The sequence below is a fragment of the Leptonotus elevatus genome, chromosome 13 (assembly GCF_054856555.1).
Source record: "Leptonotus elevatus isolate MCC_2025b chromosome 13, RoL_Lele_1.0, whole genome shotgun sequence".
In the NCBI taxonomy this organism is placed as follows: domain Eukaryota; kingdom Metazoa; phylum Chordata; class Actinopteri; order Syngnathiformes; family Syngnathidae; genus Leptonotus; species Leptonotus elevatus.
In genome coordinates, this window is record NC_141251.1 from 20,889,204 (window position 1) to 20,910,246 (window position 21,043).

The window sequence follows — 21,043 nt, forward strand, 5'->3', positions numbered from 1 at the left end:
CACATCTATGCGCGTATAAGTGCAGCTGTTTACGTGTTTGTGTTTGTTTTTCTTTTGTAAGGGGGTAGGACTCGATACGTTTTTTACTACTTCCGACTCCCTTTTGAACATGTAAGCTGTGCTTAATGATGATTATGTATGTAAAAACAACAACTTTTCTTTTAAATCTTATTTTAATAGTTGCTGGTTTATATGTTCAATAAAACAAACAAAACAAAAAATACCAAACTCCTGGTGTCTCTGAAACAGGGTATCCCAAACTTTATTTTATTGAATTTTTAATCAGAAGTACCATGGAGAGCAGTCACAGTTAGTGGCAACACACACACGCGCACGAATGCGCGCACACAAATAACTTCCCCGTTGGTCTCTGACAAATAATATTAAGAATCATTCAACAAAAAACACGTTTACACACAAAGAGGACAGAAGCCAAAACAAAGTCCCTATTTGACCAAACATAATTAAAGTAGCAAACTGCACCCTGTGAGAAAAAAGTGGATGGAGCAAAGCATGATGGGAATGACAGCAAGTTGGTGGAGTGGAGTGAACAGAAATAATGGAGGAAAAGCCAGTCTGAAATGCCACGCGTGGAATTCAAAGAAAGGTGAAAAAACAAGCAACGTCCCCCCAAAGGCAATAAACTCGACTATAAGTCTTTTATGACTGCAATGACTTTCTTTCCCTCAAATAAATATTTCTCTTAAGGGGTAGCAATGATGGCCACCTGCGCTTATTATTATTTTTAATAACATTGTACAGTATATACACAATAGAATTTCTTTCATGGCAAAATAAGCTTTCACGTTAAGTATCAGCCATCTTTCTCATTCAACAACAGCAGATATAGCCTTTTCCCACTCCATAAAAAAAAAACTGAAATGTATGAAGCAGTATTAGGAACACTTTGAAAAGAGCAAACAAATTACACAAAATTGAGAATAAAGTAGATATTTGAGAAAAAAAGGTCAGATATTTTTTGAGAAAATACCAATGCACATGTTAAAAGCTGTTTTTTCTTGTTTTTCCAACTATGTTCAAATGACCTAGGTAACTCTGCCAATCTATTTGATATAAAATGTAATATTTTCAAGATTTAAGTTTTTAAGCAATTTTAAAATAACTTTTTTTTAAATAATTTTTTTTCCCTTCACGAACATGACTTAATTTTTGAAAATATACAACTTATATCCCTTGTGTGTAATTTTTTTTTCTGTAGAGTGTGGCCCTAATACTTCTTAGTTGTAATGTGCAACTTACTCCAAAAACGATTCAAATAAAGAAAATGAAGAGAAATTCTTAATCTGTACAGCATTCAGAACATTTTATCATTGCTGTTGTTGTTTTTTTGTTTGTTTTTAATTGGGATAATGGGATACGATTCTCTATAACTCTACTATGTACACACACGTTAGCATTCATGCACTGTGTCCACAAGTAGCACGTTGACATTCCCGAAAAACATGAAGACAGATGCAGATAGTCAAACTGGTTGCTGCCTTGAGTTTTCTGGTAGTGAAAAAGACAAAAGCAATCGAGGACAGAGAAGACACCAGGACGATACACACATATATGCTCGCTGACCCACAAATCAACGAAATATGGCTGTAACTTCATTTTCCATCCCCCTCCGCTTCCTGTTTCGTAACATTTCATGCTATTGTCCTGATTCTGGTTTCTGTTCGTCCATTCGTCCATTGCTCAAGGAAGTTCACCAGGAGGTAAATGGCGTCATTTTGTAGTTGTTTTTTACATTAGGAACAAGGTGGTTGTTTACATTGTAAGCAATTTCAACAAAAGAAAGGAAAACAAACATTTTAGCAGTAGCTGTTTCTCAGAAGCCACAAAGTCAGTGCAATTTTTTTTCCTTCATTGAAAAACAAAAACAAAAAAACTGTGTCCACTTCAATTCTGTTAGCATCACTGCTATCTTGGACTAATGATACATTCGAGAACACTGGGAAACTTTAAAAGTTCCTGTGACCTTCATTTTGACACACAGAGACGACTTATCAACGGCTGTTTTATGATTATCAGCATAATGTTCTTCTTTGCCATCCTTAAAAAATAGAAAGAAAAAGCCAATCACCTTGCTATGGTTAATTATTTTAGAGTGACATCATGGACATTATTGCTGTAGCCAAATTACGTACTACATTTCATATTTCCTAACTAGTATTATTTTGTGACATTTCAAAAAACTAAAAGCCAAAGAAAAAGCACAAATCCATCACTAGACATTCAATAATTGTTTCTATGGTTAGCATGCACTCACTAAAAAACAAAGAAAAGCAAAACTAAAAAGGTGAGTGATTTAAACTCTTACGAAACAGCAGCAAATCTTGTGTGACTTCCTTTTTTCCAGCTAGCTTGTATCATTATCTCATTGTGGTTGTCAGACATGTTTTTTTGTTTTTGTTTTAACTGTAGCGCTTTCATTTGACATGACCCAAATTCCCAGTGATCTTGAATGCAGCATTATCTCCGGTAGAGTATCTGTCCAAACATATTTCAGCTTGAAGAAGTGTCATACGACAATAGCAAAATCAGCTCATTCCCCATTAAAAGACAAAGGATAGCTACCTAATTTGATGCAAACACCAATGAGTATGTGACTACAAGCTTTTCATTCCTGCGCTCAAATAAATTGGGCAAGTGTGTACATTTTCAGTAAGTCCAACCACATGAAGCTGCTACCAAAGCTAACAGTTGAAGTTACTCAAAAAGTGACAGCCTCCACTAATAAGCACAACTTTTTACAGTGTATAAACCTTCAGCTCCATGCCAGTGAACAGACAAATACATATAGAAATTTTCAACGTGGTTAGGTTCTCACAAGCTCTTAAGAAGGTGAATACATTTGTGTTTGTGTGTGTGTGTGTGTGTGTGTGTGTTTTAAGAAAATAACCCCTCGGCTAGAAAAACCCTTGTACAGTTACTTGGACAGCAAATATTCGCATAGAAATATTTCCCTTTGACAAAACAGGGGTAAACTGCCACTCGAAGGCCTTCAAGGGGAAAAAAGTCGTGCATCATGCAACAGTCGGCCGTATATTATTATCATTATCATATTATCATTATCATTATGGTGTGTGAATTCAGTCATTCAGGGAGAAGCGCACTATCCAGAGTCATGATTTTAAGATAATTACTCCAAACTCGTCCGGTCCACAGTCTTGCTCACCTCCAGTTTCACACAAGGGCAGTTTAAATTGATTTAAAATGGATTTGCCTTTTGAACTACATAAATGCAAATTAAGATATGTCAAGTAAAAAATATATTAGGCCTAGTATGAAAGTTCTGGCCAACAGTACTGATCATAAATAACTTTGAAAATTTTTGACAAATCAAACCAAAACCCAAATCGTAAGACTTTGGCATCATTAGTTTCTGCCACAAGATTGATTACAAATATTTTCATTCACCTTTTAGAGACCCTGAAAAGCAATTACAGAGATTTGTATCTAAATACACGTTTGAAGGTAATTGCTGAAAACATGCAAAGACAGAATCATATAGGACTCAGTTGTGAAGATCTAGAGTTAAACTGTTTTTCCACCATTTCAGTTTTTTGGGCATGGCTAAAACGTAAAGGCATGACTCGCCCTTTCCCCGACATGTGGCGCCAAATGTGGGGCTACCTACAATAGGTACACGTAATCAATAATATACCGAGTTGAAAGTCCTACAAAATACAAGGGCGACTTTATTGAAGTTTTTATTCCTATACAACTGTGAAACTCTACTCACTAATAAATTTAATTTCTGACGACCCAGGAAAATTACTTTTTTTGCCATAGCGTTGAAAGAGGCATGCCACAAAGAAGAAAAATAACTTACAACAGCGGTTAGACAGTAGGATTGCAATGTACGGTTAGCTATATCCAGAAAATGCATCTTCTCCTTTTATAACCCGCTGGCATGGCAACTTTAGAGTGCCTTGTTGCTGGCTGTGAGTGTGCATATGTCACACAGGGAAAGACGGAAGAGTGAGGACGGGGATAACATTTCTTTAAAGTGGCTGCCTCGTAGTTGCTGTGTGGAAGTGCCCTGCAATGACCCGGTAGGATATATTCCTGTCACCAGGAGGGTTTAAGTGGACATGTAGGCAAAAGAAAGATACTACGCAAAGTAGCATCCATTTTTCAGGACTAGTAATGGCATTTGATTGACAGCTGATCTATCCCACAATACTTGAGATTTTTTGCAACATTTTGATACCTCATTTCCTATATTTGGTAAGTTAATACAAAAAAAAATCATTAAAATTTGTCAGGGTTGTTAAGTTTTCTCAGTGGTGTGTCAGATTTACTCGACACATTTTCACTTTACAGGGATTTTTAAAGAGACATATTATGCCTTTCACCCCACAAAACAGCTCCCAGGTCTCTGAATACATTTTTTCTCAGTCAAAATACCCCAAGAATCCAGAATCACAGAACACTTTTCATCCACTTTCAACAGCTGGAAATCAGAAGGTTTTGCGAGGGCTGTCCCATCTCATGCAACATCAATTTGACATATTGTTGTCAGGTTTAACTGTGTACCGTAAAGACAAAACTACAAGCAAGGTGACAAGTTAAGGTTGAGGATTAGTGATCTTAAATGTAGATCAGCCCTTAAGGATTTGGAATGGTCCACCGATATAGTTCAAGAGTTTTGTGGGGGTGTGGTTTAAGACACAGAAAATGTGAAATGAAACTAAATGGGAGCGAGGCATCAGAAAATGAGGTTTCACTGAGGGTGGTACCTTATTTTTTTATATATTTTTTACATCTACATTGGTGGAAAACAAACATAACATTTATCTATATTTATATATTTATATATATATATATATATATATTCACTCATAATACTCTAACAGTTTTAAACGGTACGGCGGCCAGTTTGTCTGATCAGACGAGGCCTTATTAAAGGTATAAGCACGAGTTTTCATAACCGCCTTCTACAGTATAAAGCAACAGAAAAGACGTCCAGGAGAGTGCAACCGGGAAAAACATTCGCTGTGAGCCGCAAAAAAAACAACTCGCATGTAAGCGTGGCTTTATTTACATCTCGTGGATGACGACTCAGCGTTTCTACAGGCCAATGAAAAAAAAATGGATTGAATACTTAACAAAAGCATTTTCAGTCTCGCGGAAAAACAAAGAGGCGAGTTTTTGTTTATGTTGTTTGTTTTCACAGTACTTGACTACTCAGTACTTGAGTCCCTAAGCAGCAGTGATGACACACACACGCAGGCACGCAGGCACGCAGGCACGCAGGCACGCACGCACGCACGCACACACACACACACACACACTGGCTCTCCTGTGGTCGTTTTGTCAGTATCGTCCGCTCATGCATGGACTCACAAACACAACGAATCAGTCTTGGTTGCACCACTTTAAAATTCTACCAGGTGTGCGAGATCTACGGACGCCAAATTTAAGACCGTTTTTTAGTGGCTTTTGTTTTAAGTCAAGAAATGCATTCAAATAGTTCTTATGATTCCATGTCCACATTTCCTTCATTTGTGTTTTTAGATGCACTGGTGCATCCTTCACTCCTTCATCCATTCACTCGTCAGTCAATCCGCAAAAAGGGAGGGAATGATAGACTGAGCGGGCTACCTTTACTTCCCCAATAAATCCCCTCCTGGATCAGATTTCACCATCCTAGAAGCCCTGAATGTGGCAGTAGGCCTCCAGTGAGGAGAAGAGGATGTAGAGGAGCCAGAGACTGATGAACAGCATGGTGGTCAGGGCTTTGGCAGTCCGCGGCCCGCCCAGCTCGCCGCCGATCTCGGGCCGCCGCCGGTACATCAGCATGGCGACGCAGATGAAGGCAAAGATGGTGAACAGCGTGACGGAGAAGGCCAGCTTGCCAGGGTCCACGCGGAAGGTGTTGCCGTTGCTCTGGTGGTAGATGGCGGCGATGGACCATGCCACCTGTTACACAACAAAAACCATTAGAATCTAGTTCTTCAAAAAGAACAGACAGAATGGTCGTGAAACAACACCGGAGAATAGGATGGCCAAAATCGTGATTGTATTGGTTGCTCAATAAAAAAAAAAAATGCTACAGCATGGTGCGAATAAGAAACCTGGTCGACTGTAGTAAAACAGGGTTAACGCAACTAAACTTGACAGCTAGCGTACCAATACTTGAAGGGGGTCTGTTGTTCGGCAGTACGCATATATATCTCTGGCATCTCATGGTTCTTTTCAAGTTGTCCCAATCTACTGTGTTTGGTCCATTAAGGCAAGTTAGCGTGTATTGTACTTTTGTCGCATTCAAGCACAGCGGGTCCCTGTGTGGTGGTTAACGGGCCCTGCAAAATACCACATGTTGTGTCCCACATTTACACTTACACTCACTGCCTACAACTCTCCAGAAGATAAGCCATGTGTTTAATTTAGCTACAATACACACTTTGCTTTAATTGTGTCAAAGCTTACTATGTTTCTTCCGCCAATTATTTTGACATTCATCTACTTCCACATAATTCATCCGATTCACATCATTTCAATTTCAACATATTCCAAAAAATCACGCCTTGCGGGCTATTATTTTTCTCATTCCAAAAATGTATAGTTTTCCCAACGTTATTCCATATCATTCAACATCATTCCGCATGCATCCATATATTTGGATTCAGCATTTCAGCATTCATATACAATTTCTCCAGAATTTGCAAGTGTCTAAGCGGTTCAGATAATGGATGGATGGATGGATAGTTTTTAATTTTATTCCAGCATCTATATTACATTTTTGCGATATTTTAAGGGTCTCAGACACAAAAATCCATTCAGTAGTTTAGCAAAAGCTAAATAAAAACTGTCCTATCCTTACATTGTTTAACAACTCTGGCCATTGTCATTTTGTTGTAGTAGCTTGTTGCGATAATGCTAGAGTGGCTTCAATTACCAGATACAAATTCCTCGAGTGTTTTTAACATATTTGGCCAATGAAGTTGATTCTCTGTTCATCAAACAAGGTACTCACCCCAATGCCTAGGAACACATTGACAGCATTAGAGCCTGTCACGTTGCCAATGGAGGCGTCGGCATACTGATCTTGGATGGCCGCCACCTTGCTGGCAAAAGTGTCTGTGAGGGAAACACACACAAGGCATCAAGCACTAAGATTCTGATGGGAGAGTGCACATTAATGGTCAGAATATTCAGATAACTCTATACATAAAAGACACGGAAATATGTCGTAATTTGCTTATCACTAGTTTTTACCCGTATTCCTCCATGGATAAAAATAAATACAGAATATTCAGACATCATATTAAGTTATCATATGCGATACATGTAACATAGTTGCAGAGATATCATACATTATAATAAGACACACAAGTAAGGACCATCCATACAGAGCCTACCCGACTCAAATGACATGACACTTTCATTGTCCATAAAATCTACTTGAAAGCTTTTGTCACATTTATTTTGCCTGAAAATAAAATAACCAAACTGGGAAATTGACCGTTACGTCACATCACAGGCCAATCAAATTAACAAAATGTATTAGACTGAATTCATATTCAAAAAGTTGAAAATTGGTTGCAGGTGGCATTAGTGTTTCATGTTGGACATTGGTGGCAGGAATAATAAATCTTCAACATGAATGATTTTGTGGACACGTACCCATTTATTTCATTGTAAATTAAAACATGTCCACAGTCTCCACATATACATTTCATCATATTTATTATTGCTACATTGTGTTATAGTGACACCTTTGTCCAGTACAACGTTGTATGCCTTTATTTAGTTACGTTTTATATTGATTCACGTTCTCATTGGTGATACAGCTTTCCTGGAAACAAGCCAGAAATAACACCAATGATGTTACATGAACAATCTTCAGGAGTTGCTGAATAAAATACACCTGTTGTCAAAAGTCCAAGTGACAAACCGGGTATACACTGGGCTCTTGGCTCTCAAAGGGTGTGGGAGTGCCCATGCAGTGAGCTGTAGCAACATAGCTCGGTGCTAACTGCTAACCGGTCGCTTACCAATGATGTTTTAATTTAATTAATGCTTCTGGAAATCAGATTTAATACCTTTTATGTAATTTAATTACTTTCAATGCTTTTTAATGACCAGTGGAAATCCTGAAGAAAATGTCCAACTTGTTCAACAACTCTGTGAACTGTCTCAACATTTTCCCTGAGAGAAAGTTGTACTCCAAAACATCAGCAAGCAGGCAGTCACAGGTCAGCAACTCCTCTTCCTTAGTGACTCTTTCACAAATTCGCAAATGAAGGCTATTAAGGAGAGGAAGAGTGCAAAGAAGAAGTGATGCTTTTCCTTGAAACGTCAGCCAAAACGGATGATGGTGAGAAGAAAGAAAGAAAAAAAGAGGATGATGCGAGCACCCAAAGGAGTTGGAGGTGCAGAAGGGTTGAGAGGCAATGGGCCAAAGAAAAAAGGCCTGCAAAGATAAATCTCCCAACTCGCCATAAAGCTTCAAGGACCTTCTGCTCCCTCTCTCTCGTGTGTGTGCACTCGTGTGTGTATGCACACCACCTGCCTCCATTTTGAGGTGTCACTTCCTTCAAAGTCCTGTGTGTGCATCGCATCCCATCTTTTGCACCAATGTTCAGCGACGAGCGTGGTTCCCCAGCGTCATGATGCCAATCAAAACACCGCCCTTTCTCCTGAAGAGAAGCTGCCCTTAGGGAGTGACGCTTCGCTAACAACAATCTGCTAAATTTACTTCATTTCCTTCTCCCCTCAGGAGGAAGGACGATTGAAGAGAGTTTCTTCAACAAGTTCCTTCCCTCTGGGGCACGATCAACCGCAGCCCCATGAGTAAAGACTCCCAACAATACATCTTTTCAGATTTTATTCTTGAGCTTCAGAGGATTTTTGGGACGTTATGACAGTAAATTACAATACCTCAACAAGCAGCCAGATTATCAAATGCTTCAATGTGGACAGTTTCAACTTCTGCTACAGAACTCTACTGAATTGTTTGTAGCTGTGGTTCCCAATTTTTTGGGTGCCTTTAGAAGTCATACTGTATCGAAATCAAACTAATCAAAAAAAACAAAGAAGTTGGTAACACATTGAATGACATTTAAAATGTAACAGTGAAGTCTTAAGATTTTAAGATAAAAAAAATAAATATAAAATAAAATAAAATAAAAATATTGAATAATATATCGTCATTGTAGGGTGGAATCCTCGCATCTACAAAATCACTAATGGAGTCAAAGTTGGTATTATATCTTATACTAATTCACATCGCTTAAAAAAATGCTGATTTACTATGCTGTGATTAATTAAAACTGTAGCATACAGCAGCCATGCTAACTGTCTACATTAAAGTCTGAGGTCACACGTGCCCCTCGACAAGGCAAAAAGTCTTTAATACTGTCAAGTTTGAGGGTTTTTGCATTGACATTGGAAAAGGAACTTAAAAAAATTATTCAATTTCAAAAAATGAAAAGGCAAAAAAGGTGGCAAAAAAAAACAATATCAAAGTAACACAGGTATACAAAACACCGCTACAAAGCAGAGAGAAAACTTGACATGACGTGAGACACAACAACAATGAACTAACAGAGACTGAACAAACCAGGGAACTAAGGCCCCGCCCCGTCCACACGGAAGCGCCTTCATTCCTCAAAAGAATCTTGTACACACAGAAACATTTCAAGACATGCGAGTGTCCAAAAGAAGACGCTGAGGACGTTTAACGGCTGTAATGTATATACCAAGTCTGGAGTGGCGCTTTAGCGCAGCCACAGGGAGTTAACGGAAACCAAGACGACGAACCACTGATCTAAATAGCCGATAGGCCAAGACATTTTAAGCCACGAGGCCACCATATTACTCCTCCCAATAAACGGTTCTCGGCATATGATCCTATACATTTACAGTATTAAAATATAAAGACATAAAGACATATACTGTATATATATATATATATATATATAAATTAGCGATGCACGATAATGCTATTTTCAACCGATACCGATAAACCAATAATTTAGGAAGTGCCGATGTCGATAACCGATAAGTAAGTCGATAATTGTTTGCAAAATGAATTTGAATACAATTATACTTTCAAGTCCTAACATGTACAAATACATTGAAACGTGTAAAGAACCATGAATCAGCATTTTATTTATATATCTGCTTCAAAGACAACCAGTTACTCATTTTGAGTTTGCCAAAACAAAACAGTCATGTTTTAAAAATGCAACACAGAAAAGAAAGCCCACACTACCGCCTGCCATGTCGCCATGATGCATCTTCTGTGAACACAAGGTCGTGCGCATTATGACATCACAAATATGCAACACTACCAAAGGAGAGGGGAGGGGTTGAGGAGTTGGGCAAAACTTGAGCTACAGCCACAATAGATGGACCAACGTGGCATGTCTATTATTATCAGCGGATTTCTTTATTATCTGGTTTATCTGTATGACGTAAAATTGGTTGCTAATTGCCAATAATTATCGGCAGCTTTCTTTATTATCTGTTTTATCTGTTTGACGTCAAATTGGTCCATAATTGCCGATAATTATCGGCCACTGATATTATCGTGCATCCCTAATATAAATAAATAAATATATATGTGTCTATATTTACTAGCCTACGAGCTGTACATGTCTAATCTGTACATATACGGTAGTCTGCTAACGAGATGGAAGGAGTAAGATGGCCGCCCTGTCGCTTCTACGGCTTGCACGGGCGTGTATGGGCTATCGGCTATCCAGTAGTATATACAGATCAGTGAGACGAACACATGAGAAGTGACAATGGCGGGTGATTCCAGTACAACAACATCACACAAAATATTTTGCTGTAAAAGCTAAGGAGGTTGTGCAAAACGTCTACAACGTGGCTATCCGCCGTTGTTGACAGACTGGCGGTTCGCGCGCAGTCACGTGAGAAATGGAGCATACGTCATCAAACTGGAGGAGTATGCTACATATGGTGTCCACATTGGAACGTATGGAGCACGTTTTGAAATCTTTCCACTCTGGAGCCCGGTTCCAAAAGTGATCGGTTTCAAGCTCGCACACACAAACACATTAATGACACAATGAAAGACACCTGGACAATACTTGAGCGGCTGGAAGGTGCTGATTGGCTGATGAGAACGGGTGGATATGCTTTGATTACCAAATGAGCAGACAACACATGAACATGGGACACATGAAAATTGGACAAAACATGAAACAAAACAAAATGAAAGGAAATCATACATCATGACAAATATGTAAAAAAACAAAAAAACAAATTGTGGTTACATCATCCTCCTCAACTGTTTTTCAAAGGTCTTGGAGAGGCCATAGTAAATATTATTGTGTTGTGGTAGAAAAGGTTGGAAAACTATGTTAAAGAACCTGAATGGATGAGAAAATGAAAGATTGGTACCGGATGGTCTCTTGTCATATTCATGACAGGTGTTTTCATTTTAATACAGTCTTGTAGCGGAACTTGAAAGATTCCGCATTAAAGCACTTTAAGAGGAATTTACTGTAATTTGTCCAATAGCACAAATGTTGTATGTTGCTCATTTAGCTCAGATGAGGTTCATTTGTGTCATCTTGCGATCTGAAAGTGTCTGAAACTAAAAATGTTCATGAATGTCTTGAGTGGCCCAAAGCGTTTTTCCTTTTTTTTTGGCAACTTGAAAAGGTCAAAGTGAATCAACGTAATGGACTCTGCCATCCACGCTTCACTTCCAATCTACGCTGCGCTGGCTAGAAATGATTGGATATGTTGCTAAGCGTAGTATCAAGCGGCTTGAGTACATACTATTTTGTCAACACTTCCTGCTGTTTAAATGAGTTTCACTTGGCAGTGAAAACAAATTAAACTTGTGAAATGATGCATCTTAGGTGTTTACAACCATAGTTTTTACTTCCTTGCAAGCAGTTACCTGCATATTGTTTTCTTTGTGAGTGTGTTGGTGGGGGTAACTGTGATAAACGAGGTTAATCGTCACGGAAACCGCAGAGCTAGATGGGATTTATGAACTGCAAAAGCCAAATAACTGCAGGTCTGTTTTGTGGCAGCTCTGTGTGTGTGCTAATAAGGCTAAAAGGTGAGAAGGGCTGCTTGCTTTGCCTCCATTTTGTGCATCGCGCTGTACGTGTCTCTCTCATTCATCATCATGTTAATGCTTTGTAAGGCCGCCTGATCCTGACATGACAAATAGCCGCATGGTAATAACACACTGTGGTGGTGGTGGTGTGTAATCACCGCTTCACAGTTGTTTGTCCACATGTATGATGCTTGGGAAGGATTGTCTGTGTGTGTGTGTGTATTAAAACCTGTGTTAAACAGTATAGCTTGGGGGTTGTCTGTTGAAGCCAGCTTCTGTTTCCACGTTTCACATTCCGATGCAGCCTATTTCCTAAATCAGTACATTTGTGAAATTCAGGAGCCATTAATACTTTTGAGGAGGTTTGCCAATATATGGATGCGCTAACTTCTGTTTCCACAAGTTTGATTTTGATTTCCATTGTGGCCCATTGAGACATTAAAACTACTGTACTTTCCTTGATAAACTGAGAAGATATATGTTTAATATTTTCTCAAAAGCAGATTTTCTGTCACTTGGATCAATAAATCTGAAAAAATTACGTTTACTTTTAAAAGGTAATTTTTCTTATTTCTACCACAGCATATTAGCAAACTCCCTTGATTGACAAATTAGGTAAACTCATCGTCAAGTCATGACTTTTTTCAGGTCAATGTTTAACGCATTTGTTCCCCAAAACGTATAAATACGTTCTATTTTAAATGTTTTAAGTGTCCTAAATACATATTTATAAGTTTTTTATGTTTTTTTTATGCTAGCGCATACAGAAGGCTTTGATGCAGCCTCTCAACTGCAGAGAATGGTTGAGGAAATGGTAGTTATTACAAAAACGGCCAGCAGGTGGTAGCAGATCAAGAGATCAACTAGGGCCGTGTTAAAAAAAAGCTCATTTACCACAGTTCTGAACAAATTTGTGAATAATGATGAAACTTAGCTATACTCTAATACTTATTGCTGCAAAACGGAAACAGATAGAAATATATATATTTTTTTCCTGATGAAGAGCGTAAAAGAACACAATATTCTGTGGGCCTTGCAAAATCAGTCAAAATCCAGTAAAATAGCCAGGGGCGAAGGGGGTTGCTTCAGTGAAAATGGCTGGGAGTGAATGAGTTAAATAGGCACTTTTTCCCCTGTTTTAATTCTCACCACAGCCCATTCAAGGGGATAATAGGTAACGACCAATCATGGCTCACCTGTTTTCTGGGTTTGGTCAGCAAACTGAACCATGATTGGTCTTTACCGACTTCCTCAGCACAGGTGATGTAATCTTCAGTCAACAGCAATCGGGAAAAAAATTGTTTTTAAAGGTATTAATTGTATGCTAAAAATAATGAAGTTATCAAATTAATTCTGGACAAAATATTATCTTTTTACTGCTGAAAAAGGCTCGAGTCAAGTATCCCTTTAAGCCGCTTGGTTTAACTTCCATGCGTACAGTAGAGGTCTTCAGTTCTTCAAGAATCAAAGGCATGGCGCCATCTTTGTGATAAAAATTGATTCAATGTATTTATGGAACTCCAATTACGAACATATATCTCCATATTTAGTGCATCTTTGTTCCTTTCATGGTCATATAACCATTCTTCAACCCCAGCCTCCCTACTTCATCCCCCCCCGAGTGACTGATTGTTTTTAAGAGGCTGCTTTAGTAATAAATCATTTACTGCGGCGTCATTGCAGCATGGCCTTGCTTTTTTCTTCCCCCAGTCGAAAATGTGCAGAAAGGAAATGGGAGGAATAAATCTCTTGCACGAAATGGCCGCGCTGAATTGCAAATGTTATGCAATACAACACAAATCTCCTAAATGAGAGACCCTGAGGGGGTTTTGTGCTCGTAAAGGCCTCGTGAAAGGCAAAATGGGAAGAACATCCAATAGTTGGAAAAAGCGTCAACTCCCACTCTGTCGTGGGTCATCACGGATTTTTAAGCGAACATTTTTTAATGGGATTTTACAGTATAAAGGCAAGTATTAATTGTGCGCCTTTAAGTGTAGTACCACAACATATAGTGCAGTACTGAGCTCTACTGAAAAATATGTAGCATAATGAAGTACAAGAAGAAGAGGCAGAGAAGGTCCCAAAGAAGTTTCAGCAAGTCATTATCTAAGATCTATGCTAATTCACATTAGCACGTCTATAGCATTTTGCATATATGTTAGCATTATGCTAGCTGATATATTTGGGAATGTAATTATATGGTTTGCTTGAACTTAGTGGTATTTAAATGTATAATTTTAAAATATTTTTTGTTTAATGTGTCAGTTTTGTGAGTTTATTGAGACACAAGCCATTATTGGGCTAATTGACACGTTTTGCAAATAATGAATTTTTTTTCTAATTCTTGAGCTTTTCATTGCCACTCTCAGTTGAAGCTTACTTTAGGATTAAACATACTTGTAGAACACAAATAATTACCTGTGTATTTAAAACAGCTGCATAACTTTGCCATAAAATCTGCGAGTTTCATGCTAACACATAATGGGAATTGCCCCAGACAGGTTAACAAATAGCATCAGTCATTGTAGCTCACCTGGTACCGACGTTCCCAACGCAACAAAGACCACCGCTGTGACCGAGTCCTTCAGGCCCACAGTGCAGCCAAAGTGACACGCCAGGTCGCCTGTAACCACACATTCACGTGGAAGTGTAACATTTGGACACACGCTCAGTATACACACACATATACATGCCGCGGTGTCGTACCTATGACGGCGGTGAGCAGCCCGATCATGCAGATGGACACGACGAAGCACGCCCAGCCGTTCCAGTACTCGGTGGGCGGCACGAAGGCAAACAGGACCTTCCAGAAGACGGTGAGGAAGTGCATGACGTAGTCGAAGCATGACGGCAGCTTCTCCTCGCCGCACTCGTCATCATCGTCATCCTCGCCTGGACGCATGCAGAAAAGATAGAGAAAAGTTGAAGGAGACAAATATTCTATAAATACGAGGTATAATAATGTTTTCATTTGAAGAAAATAAAAAAACACAAGAAATATATGGGTAATGCAAATAATAATTTAAGGTTTAATGAGATTAAATACAATTACATCAACAGAAATAAAATCACGGAACATACTGTTACTTAACTTCCTCCACCTACACCACGTTGTTCCTTTGCTTTAGACAGCAAAATCATTGAGACTTTTATGTGGTTAAAAATAAATGTTTCCTTTTTCAAAGGGTCAGCACACGGTGGCTAATCTGCTCATTAAGTATGTATTAAACGGCCAGTAGAAGGTCAGCCCCCCCCTCTGTGTGTTAATTATAAGGGTGCGCCTGTCCACTGGGAAGCACCAAAATAGAGTGGAATATGATCTGATTGGCTAGAATTTATTAAAAAGGTTGATTTGAATGTGTGATGATCTTAATTACTGCGCACACTTCACTAAATATACTCTATTATTTTATAATGCTTTACATTTATTTTCACATGCCTTTTTAAGCGCATCTCAAACTTGTAGCAATGTTTATTTATATATATTTTTTTTTCAGCGTGTAATCCCCTGATATTATATTCAGTATCTGCTAATCTGAAATTCTGATTGTTTTCCGAGATGGCTTGGCAGCTCCAATTTAAAGCACAAACGCGAGCTGCATCTGTATGACAGCAGCCCTCTACTGCGCGTGTGTGTGTGTGTGTGTGTGTGTGCGTCTGACTTGTGCTGACATGCTCATGTTTATATTCATGTGACGCCACTCCTGTCAGCTATCCTCTAACACACAATGCGCACATACATACACAATCCCCAGATAAATACTGTAGGTACCATTAATCTGATTGTTTCTAGTAAACAAAGCAGCTATTCATCAGTAAGAGCAGTCAGTCAATCAATCATGCCGCAAAAACAACTGACATCATGCGTCAGTCATATTTGTACAAAAAAAGGAAAATTTTGGACCAACCATATATTTGGTGGCACCACTTACTGTATATGATGGGTGGCAGGGTTGAATAATACTTCTGTCCTACCGAAAGGCTCATCACCGACTGATTGGAAACCCTTCAACATCTCCTTTGTGTGAACACGTGTGACACCCACTCATTTAACTGATTGGACACCATTCATCAATCAAGTCACAGAGACGTGAATATTGTAACTATAGTGGACGTGGACAAAAGTAAATACTAAATTAACTAGACATAGTGCAATTTCTGCAGAAATTGCGTGGGAATGCTGAAAAGCTGAATGCTAAGATTTGAAAGCATGTGCTTATAAAGTAAATTGAAAGATGAATTACTAAAATGTGGTCCAAGCGGGGTTTGACCCAGGTGCTCCATGGTGGAAGGCAATTGCTCTAAACACTGAGCGACTTGTTTGAAACCATGGCTAATGGTGTATTTATTTTGAAAAGTGTCCATCTGATGCTGAAAACTATCATGCATTTAATCATTATATATATATCCTGGGAGGCGTGAATTTTTGAAGCAAGTTGAAATTTGAACGGTGTAAATCGGAAGTATTATGTGGGAGTTGTTACGCAGCAAAAAAGTGTCGAGAATAAAAATCACAATAACATACGTGGGAATGCTTCATTCCCACAATTCAACACTTGGTTGATTCATTGATTAAATGAACAAGACTGGAATCGTAGTAGCATGATATTTCGATAAATGAGAGGTCGAAGAACACATCCCTGAGGATGGGATCTTTTCTTCTCTTTCATCTACAGGTGATGGGCAGATCATCTCAATCTATTCGACTATTCCACAAAGTCTTCCATCAATTACCAAATGCAACCTCAGAGAGGAGGGCCCTGGTCCGGCCCGGCCGTGATGCCTTGGCTGAGTTCGACACACTTTAACCGTCCCGGAAAAGGTAATTAACCTCCCACATTGCACTTAAAGCAGCGAATGAGGTGCGGAATCCACAGGAGGGGAGGAACTCACAGAGTCTCAACGACAACAACCTTAAAGCCAATTGGCTTTAGGTTTGAAAGGCTTGGAGAAGCAATTAGGTGTCACTTATATGTGGATTTAAGAGAGCGGACCTCAAACAAGGACAACAATCCTTAACACGTCTCAGGCAACAGTCCAGTCCTGTAGGTGGCGGCAATTCTCACTACTGTAGCTCCATCTGTAGGATCTTGAGGGTAACTTTTGGCTCCAATACAAGCAAACCAAAATGGCGTAAAAGCGTAGAAAATACTCCTCTAAAAAATATATACAGTATATAAAGTGGTTGCCAAATGCCACACAACAGCGCCATCTGCTGGACCTGGAGTGTCACTGCATGACTTGGCTCCAATTCAAGTGGACTGTAACGTCCAAACAAACTACTTACTTGATTTGTTAACTAACTAACTAACTAAATAAATAGGTATTAAAATTTTTTATATCAGCACACGTTTTGGTGACTGAAGTGATATTTTAAAGTAAAGGGTAAAAGTAAACCATTGCGTAATGTCATACTTATTTGAATTCAATAAGACTTTATGATGTCAATTTGAAATATACGTACATCGATTTAGATTTATATATTGCTTGTTAGTAGGGCTGGCTGGGTTAAAAAAAATATCGAATCGGTTTTCCTTTTCGAGCCTGATATTGATTCATAAAACCATAAATCGATTATTAAAAAAAAAATCCTATAAATTCATAAGAAAATTGAATTTTAACGGCCACATTTTTTAGTATCTTACTGTTTTCTTGAAATGTAATGTTCACATTAATTAAAAAAAATGTCTTTACATTTATGAAATACCTGACTTAGTGCACTTGTTAGACAATTGAGTGATACTAATTATTGATATTGATATCATTGGTAGGCAATTCAGAATCTTTTTAATTTATATTTACAATTATCTAATTTGGATTATGAAAATTTTTCACCTCATTCTTGCTGATGTCAATATTTGTGTAGCACTTAAATGTTTATAACACATATTACGTATAATACCCATATTACTTTGATTAATTTATCGTTTAACCGGTGACTGCCTTTGCAAAATTTAATTTGTAATTTAATGTTTGTTGAATGTCTATCATGTCCTCGATATTTAAGAATAATTGATGACAATTGATGTTCCTTAGTTAATCAATATTGGATTGAAGTGAAGTGAACCGAATTGAATCAAAAAAATAAATAAAAATAAAAATCTAACTGAACTTGAAATCAAATAGATTGAGGAAATTAGAATCGATACACAGAAAAAAAATAATAGAAAAAATAAATAAATAAATAAAGAGCAATGATGATGACATTTCCGAATGAACAATACTGAGCTCTTTATAGAAAGAAAAAAATAAAAAAATAAATAAAAAAAGAATCGATACACAGCCCTACTTATTAGTGACTACAACAAAACAATGAGAACAAGCAACATTTGAAGCTTTTGTGTTGGGTCCGATCATATGCATGTATAGAAACACATCAATTATATGTAAATGCACCAGAAGCACCTCCAAGGCTCAATCATCATCACATTAGATGATTGCTTGGCCAGGGTTCTTTGAATTCTCTACTGGTTGCCAGGCAACAACATCCTAAGCACACTTGAGGTAGTGTCACCTATCAAAGTAGACAGATGGCCTGACCTTTACATACATGTACAAACATCAGCCTTTTTCCAAGCTGTTGCTTTCAACATTATGGAGCCCTACAAAAAGACAGTCTGTCAATCAACAGCCAATTCAAATGCACTTGACAATCATTGGTGTATTATTTAAAAAAAGAGGCAGAAAATGGGTAGGTATGAATACATATAACATCTTAGCGAGTCGTACCTGCGCTCACTGTGATGGCCTCTATGAACTGGTCTCTCCAGCTGTTAGTCCCCACCAGCAGAGCCAGATTGGTCTTCTTTATAAGTTTGTCCACTGTATTCTGATAAAGATGAAAAAAATTAATATTTTCTTCATTCTGTGGTAGGAGATTGGGTGAATGTGTGTTGATCTTTCCAAAGTGAAAGTTGGCGTATATAACAAACTCTTAAAAAAATAAAATAAATCCCTTGTGTTGTTTCCTTTGCTATAAATTGTCTCTTTTTTAAAAAATTGGAATTTGCTGTACAGTATTTCATGCGGCATTCACATTATTATCTAATCACATGTATTAATTTATTGCACACAGACTCCCAATTGTCATGACAACTTGAATTTAGACAAAGTTAATTTCTTAAAAGTTGCTCCTGAATGAATTTTCACTTCTCCTTGTCCCTTTTCTGCTATAATTGGCAGCAGATCCCCAAAGTTTCATGTGTGCCTTTTTTATTGGACTTTGGTGCAATATAATTTATGCCACAAGTCATAACAGCAAGAACACAAAAAAAAACCACCTCTGTTTGCATGTATGTGTGTGTTCCTCTGTGTGTGTGCAAAGCTCTATCTTCCCCCCTCCATGATCCATTCAACACAATTAGCAACCCGGTTCTCCCTTTAAAGTGCAAAGAAAGGAGGAGGATAACAGTCCCGTCGCTCGCTTAATTAGCACTGTGTGTGTATGTGTGTGGAAGACTACAATCTCGGTCCTTCATAAATGTTCTTCAAATGAGCCTAAATTGGAAGTAGAGATTGGAAGACACGAAAAATGCAAGAATTTTGCTTCCCTTTTTGTATTCGAGTTTGTGGCAATTCAGAAAGAAATGTAAATCAAAATAAGAGATGCAGTTCCACCCCAGTCCTGTGAGTGGCAGTAATAGATAGATGTGGGTGGTGTGATATGGTAATAGAGCGTGTGATTCATGGTGGATGTGTGGGTGCACTATTTGGCAGGTGAATAAGGTCAGCAATCATGGCTGTTATTCGTGTGTCTTTCCTGCTTTCTGTCTATCTGTCTGACAAACACACACACACACGCACACACGCACACACGCACACACACACCATGATTATGTGTACACTTGTCTAAAGAGTACGTGGGAGTAGAGCAATTATTTCCCATATACATCCTCAAGCTTTGTGACATTTTGTGTGATTGTGGAATGTGTATGTGTGTGTGTGTTGTGTATTGTCTTAAATGCAACAATCACAAAGCACTTTATGCCAGAAGCAAAAAAGTCCCTGGCATCACAAGATTGGAACAAACAACCTCATCTCACCACTTCATGGAGCGCACTGGCGTCATTGTTGCGTGTTGCCATGGCAATTGCTTTTTCTGTTAGTTTAGCACTCTTTTTTGCCAAACATATTCACATAACCCATGGGTAGGCAAATTCGGTTCTAGAGAGCCGCAGTCCTGCATGTTTTTGATGTCTCCCTCCTCGAACACAGCTGAGAGGCTCCTGCAGAACGTAATTATGAGCTGATGATTTGACACACCTGTGTTGGAGGCAGGAGACACCGAAAACATGCAGGACTGCGGCTCTCTAGGACCGAACTTGCCTATCCCTGAGTTAACCACATCATGTTCTAGGCATGGCTTCTTTTTTCTTTTTTTTTTCTTTTTTTTATATAATTGTCATAATTCCGTATTTTTAACAATGTAAAAACAAAATGTTTGTTTCCTTAAATGACAAAAAGAGGAATTTGTATAAGGTTAGCAATGCCCCTGCTTGTTATTTGGGTCATGGTGTCAATTATAGCGGCGGCTACTATTTAAGGAAGTACGGTAAATATTCCGACCGTGCTCATTGATGACTTAGTCATCCTTACCTTGAACTCGTAGGACTCCTCAATGACCACCTCCAGTTTGACGTGATCTCCCAGCATGGGTCGACCCATCTCGGCGATGCGCCTCTCCTCCTCGTCCTTCCCTGTCAGAGCCTCTTCTTCCTCTGCAATCTCCTCCTCCTTTTGCTCCTGCTGCTTCTCCTCTGCACAAACACATCGCAGTATATACAGTATATATTTTAAGTGTGGCGTCTATTTGGAGAGGGGCTACTGCGCTAATGAGCTAACATATGCTAAAAATTGAGTAATGCTGTCAATGCTAAAAATACAGTTATATTTGTGACATCGTGTTATGTCAAACGTTACGTACCAACCCCATAACAATTGCCCAAGTAACAAGTTTTAAACATTTTAATAGGATGAAAG

General features: G+C 38.5%; 1 protein-coding gene across 2 annotated transcripts in view; it reads right to left on the reverse strand.

The window, feature by feature from the left end:
* Nucleotides 1–235: 235 nt before the first annotated feature.
* The window catches only part of slc8a1b (solute carrier family 8 member 1b), a 114,334-nt gene continuing 93,526 nt past the window's right edge, over nt 236–21,043 (reverse strand). For both annotated transcript variants that reach the window (XM_086093823.1, XM_086093824.1), the window contains exons 6-11: nt 20,660–20,820; nt 18,794–18,893; nt 14,771–14,956; nt 14,598–14,687; nt 6,992–7,095; nt 236–5,934 (exon numbers count right to left, since the gene is read on the reverse strand). In XM_086093823.1, the coding sequence (XP_085949949.1) occupies nt 5,662–5,934; nt 6,992–7,095; nt 14,598–14,687; nt 14,771–14,956; nt 18,794–18,893; nt 20,660–20,820 (914 nt within the window). In that variant the 3' untranslated portion in view covers nt 236–5,661. The remainder of the gene's footprint in view (nt 5,935–6,991; nt 7,096–14,597; nt 14,688–14,770; nt 14,957–18,793; nt 18,894–20,659; nt 20,821–21,043) is intronic.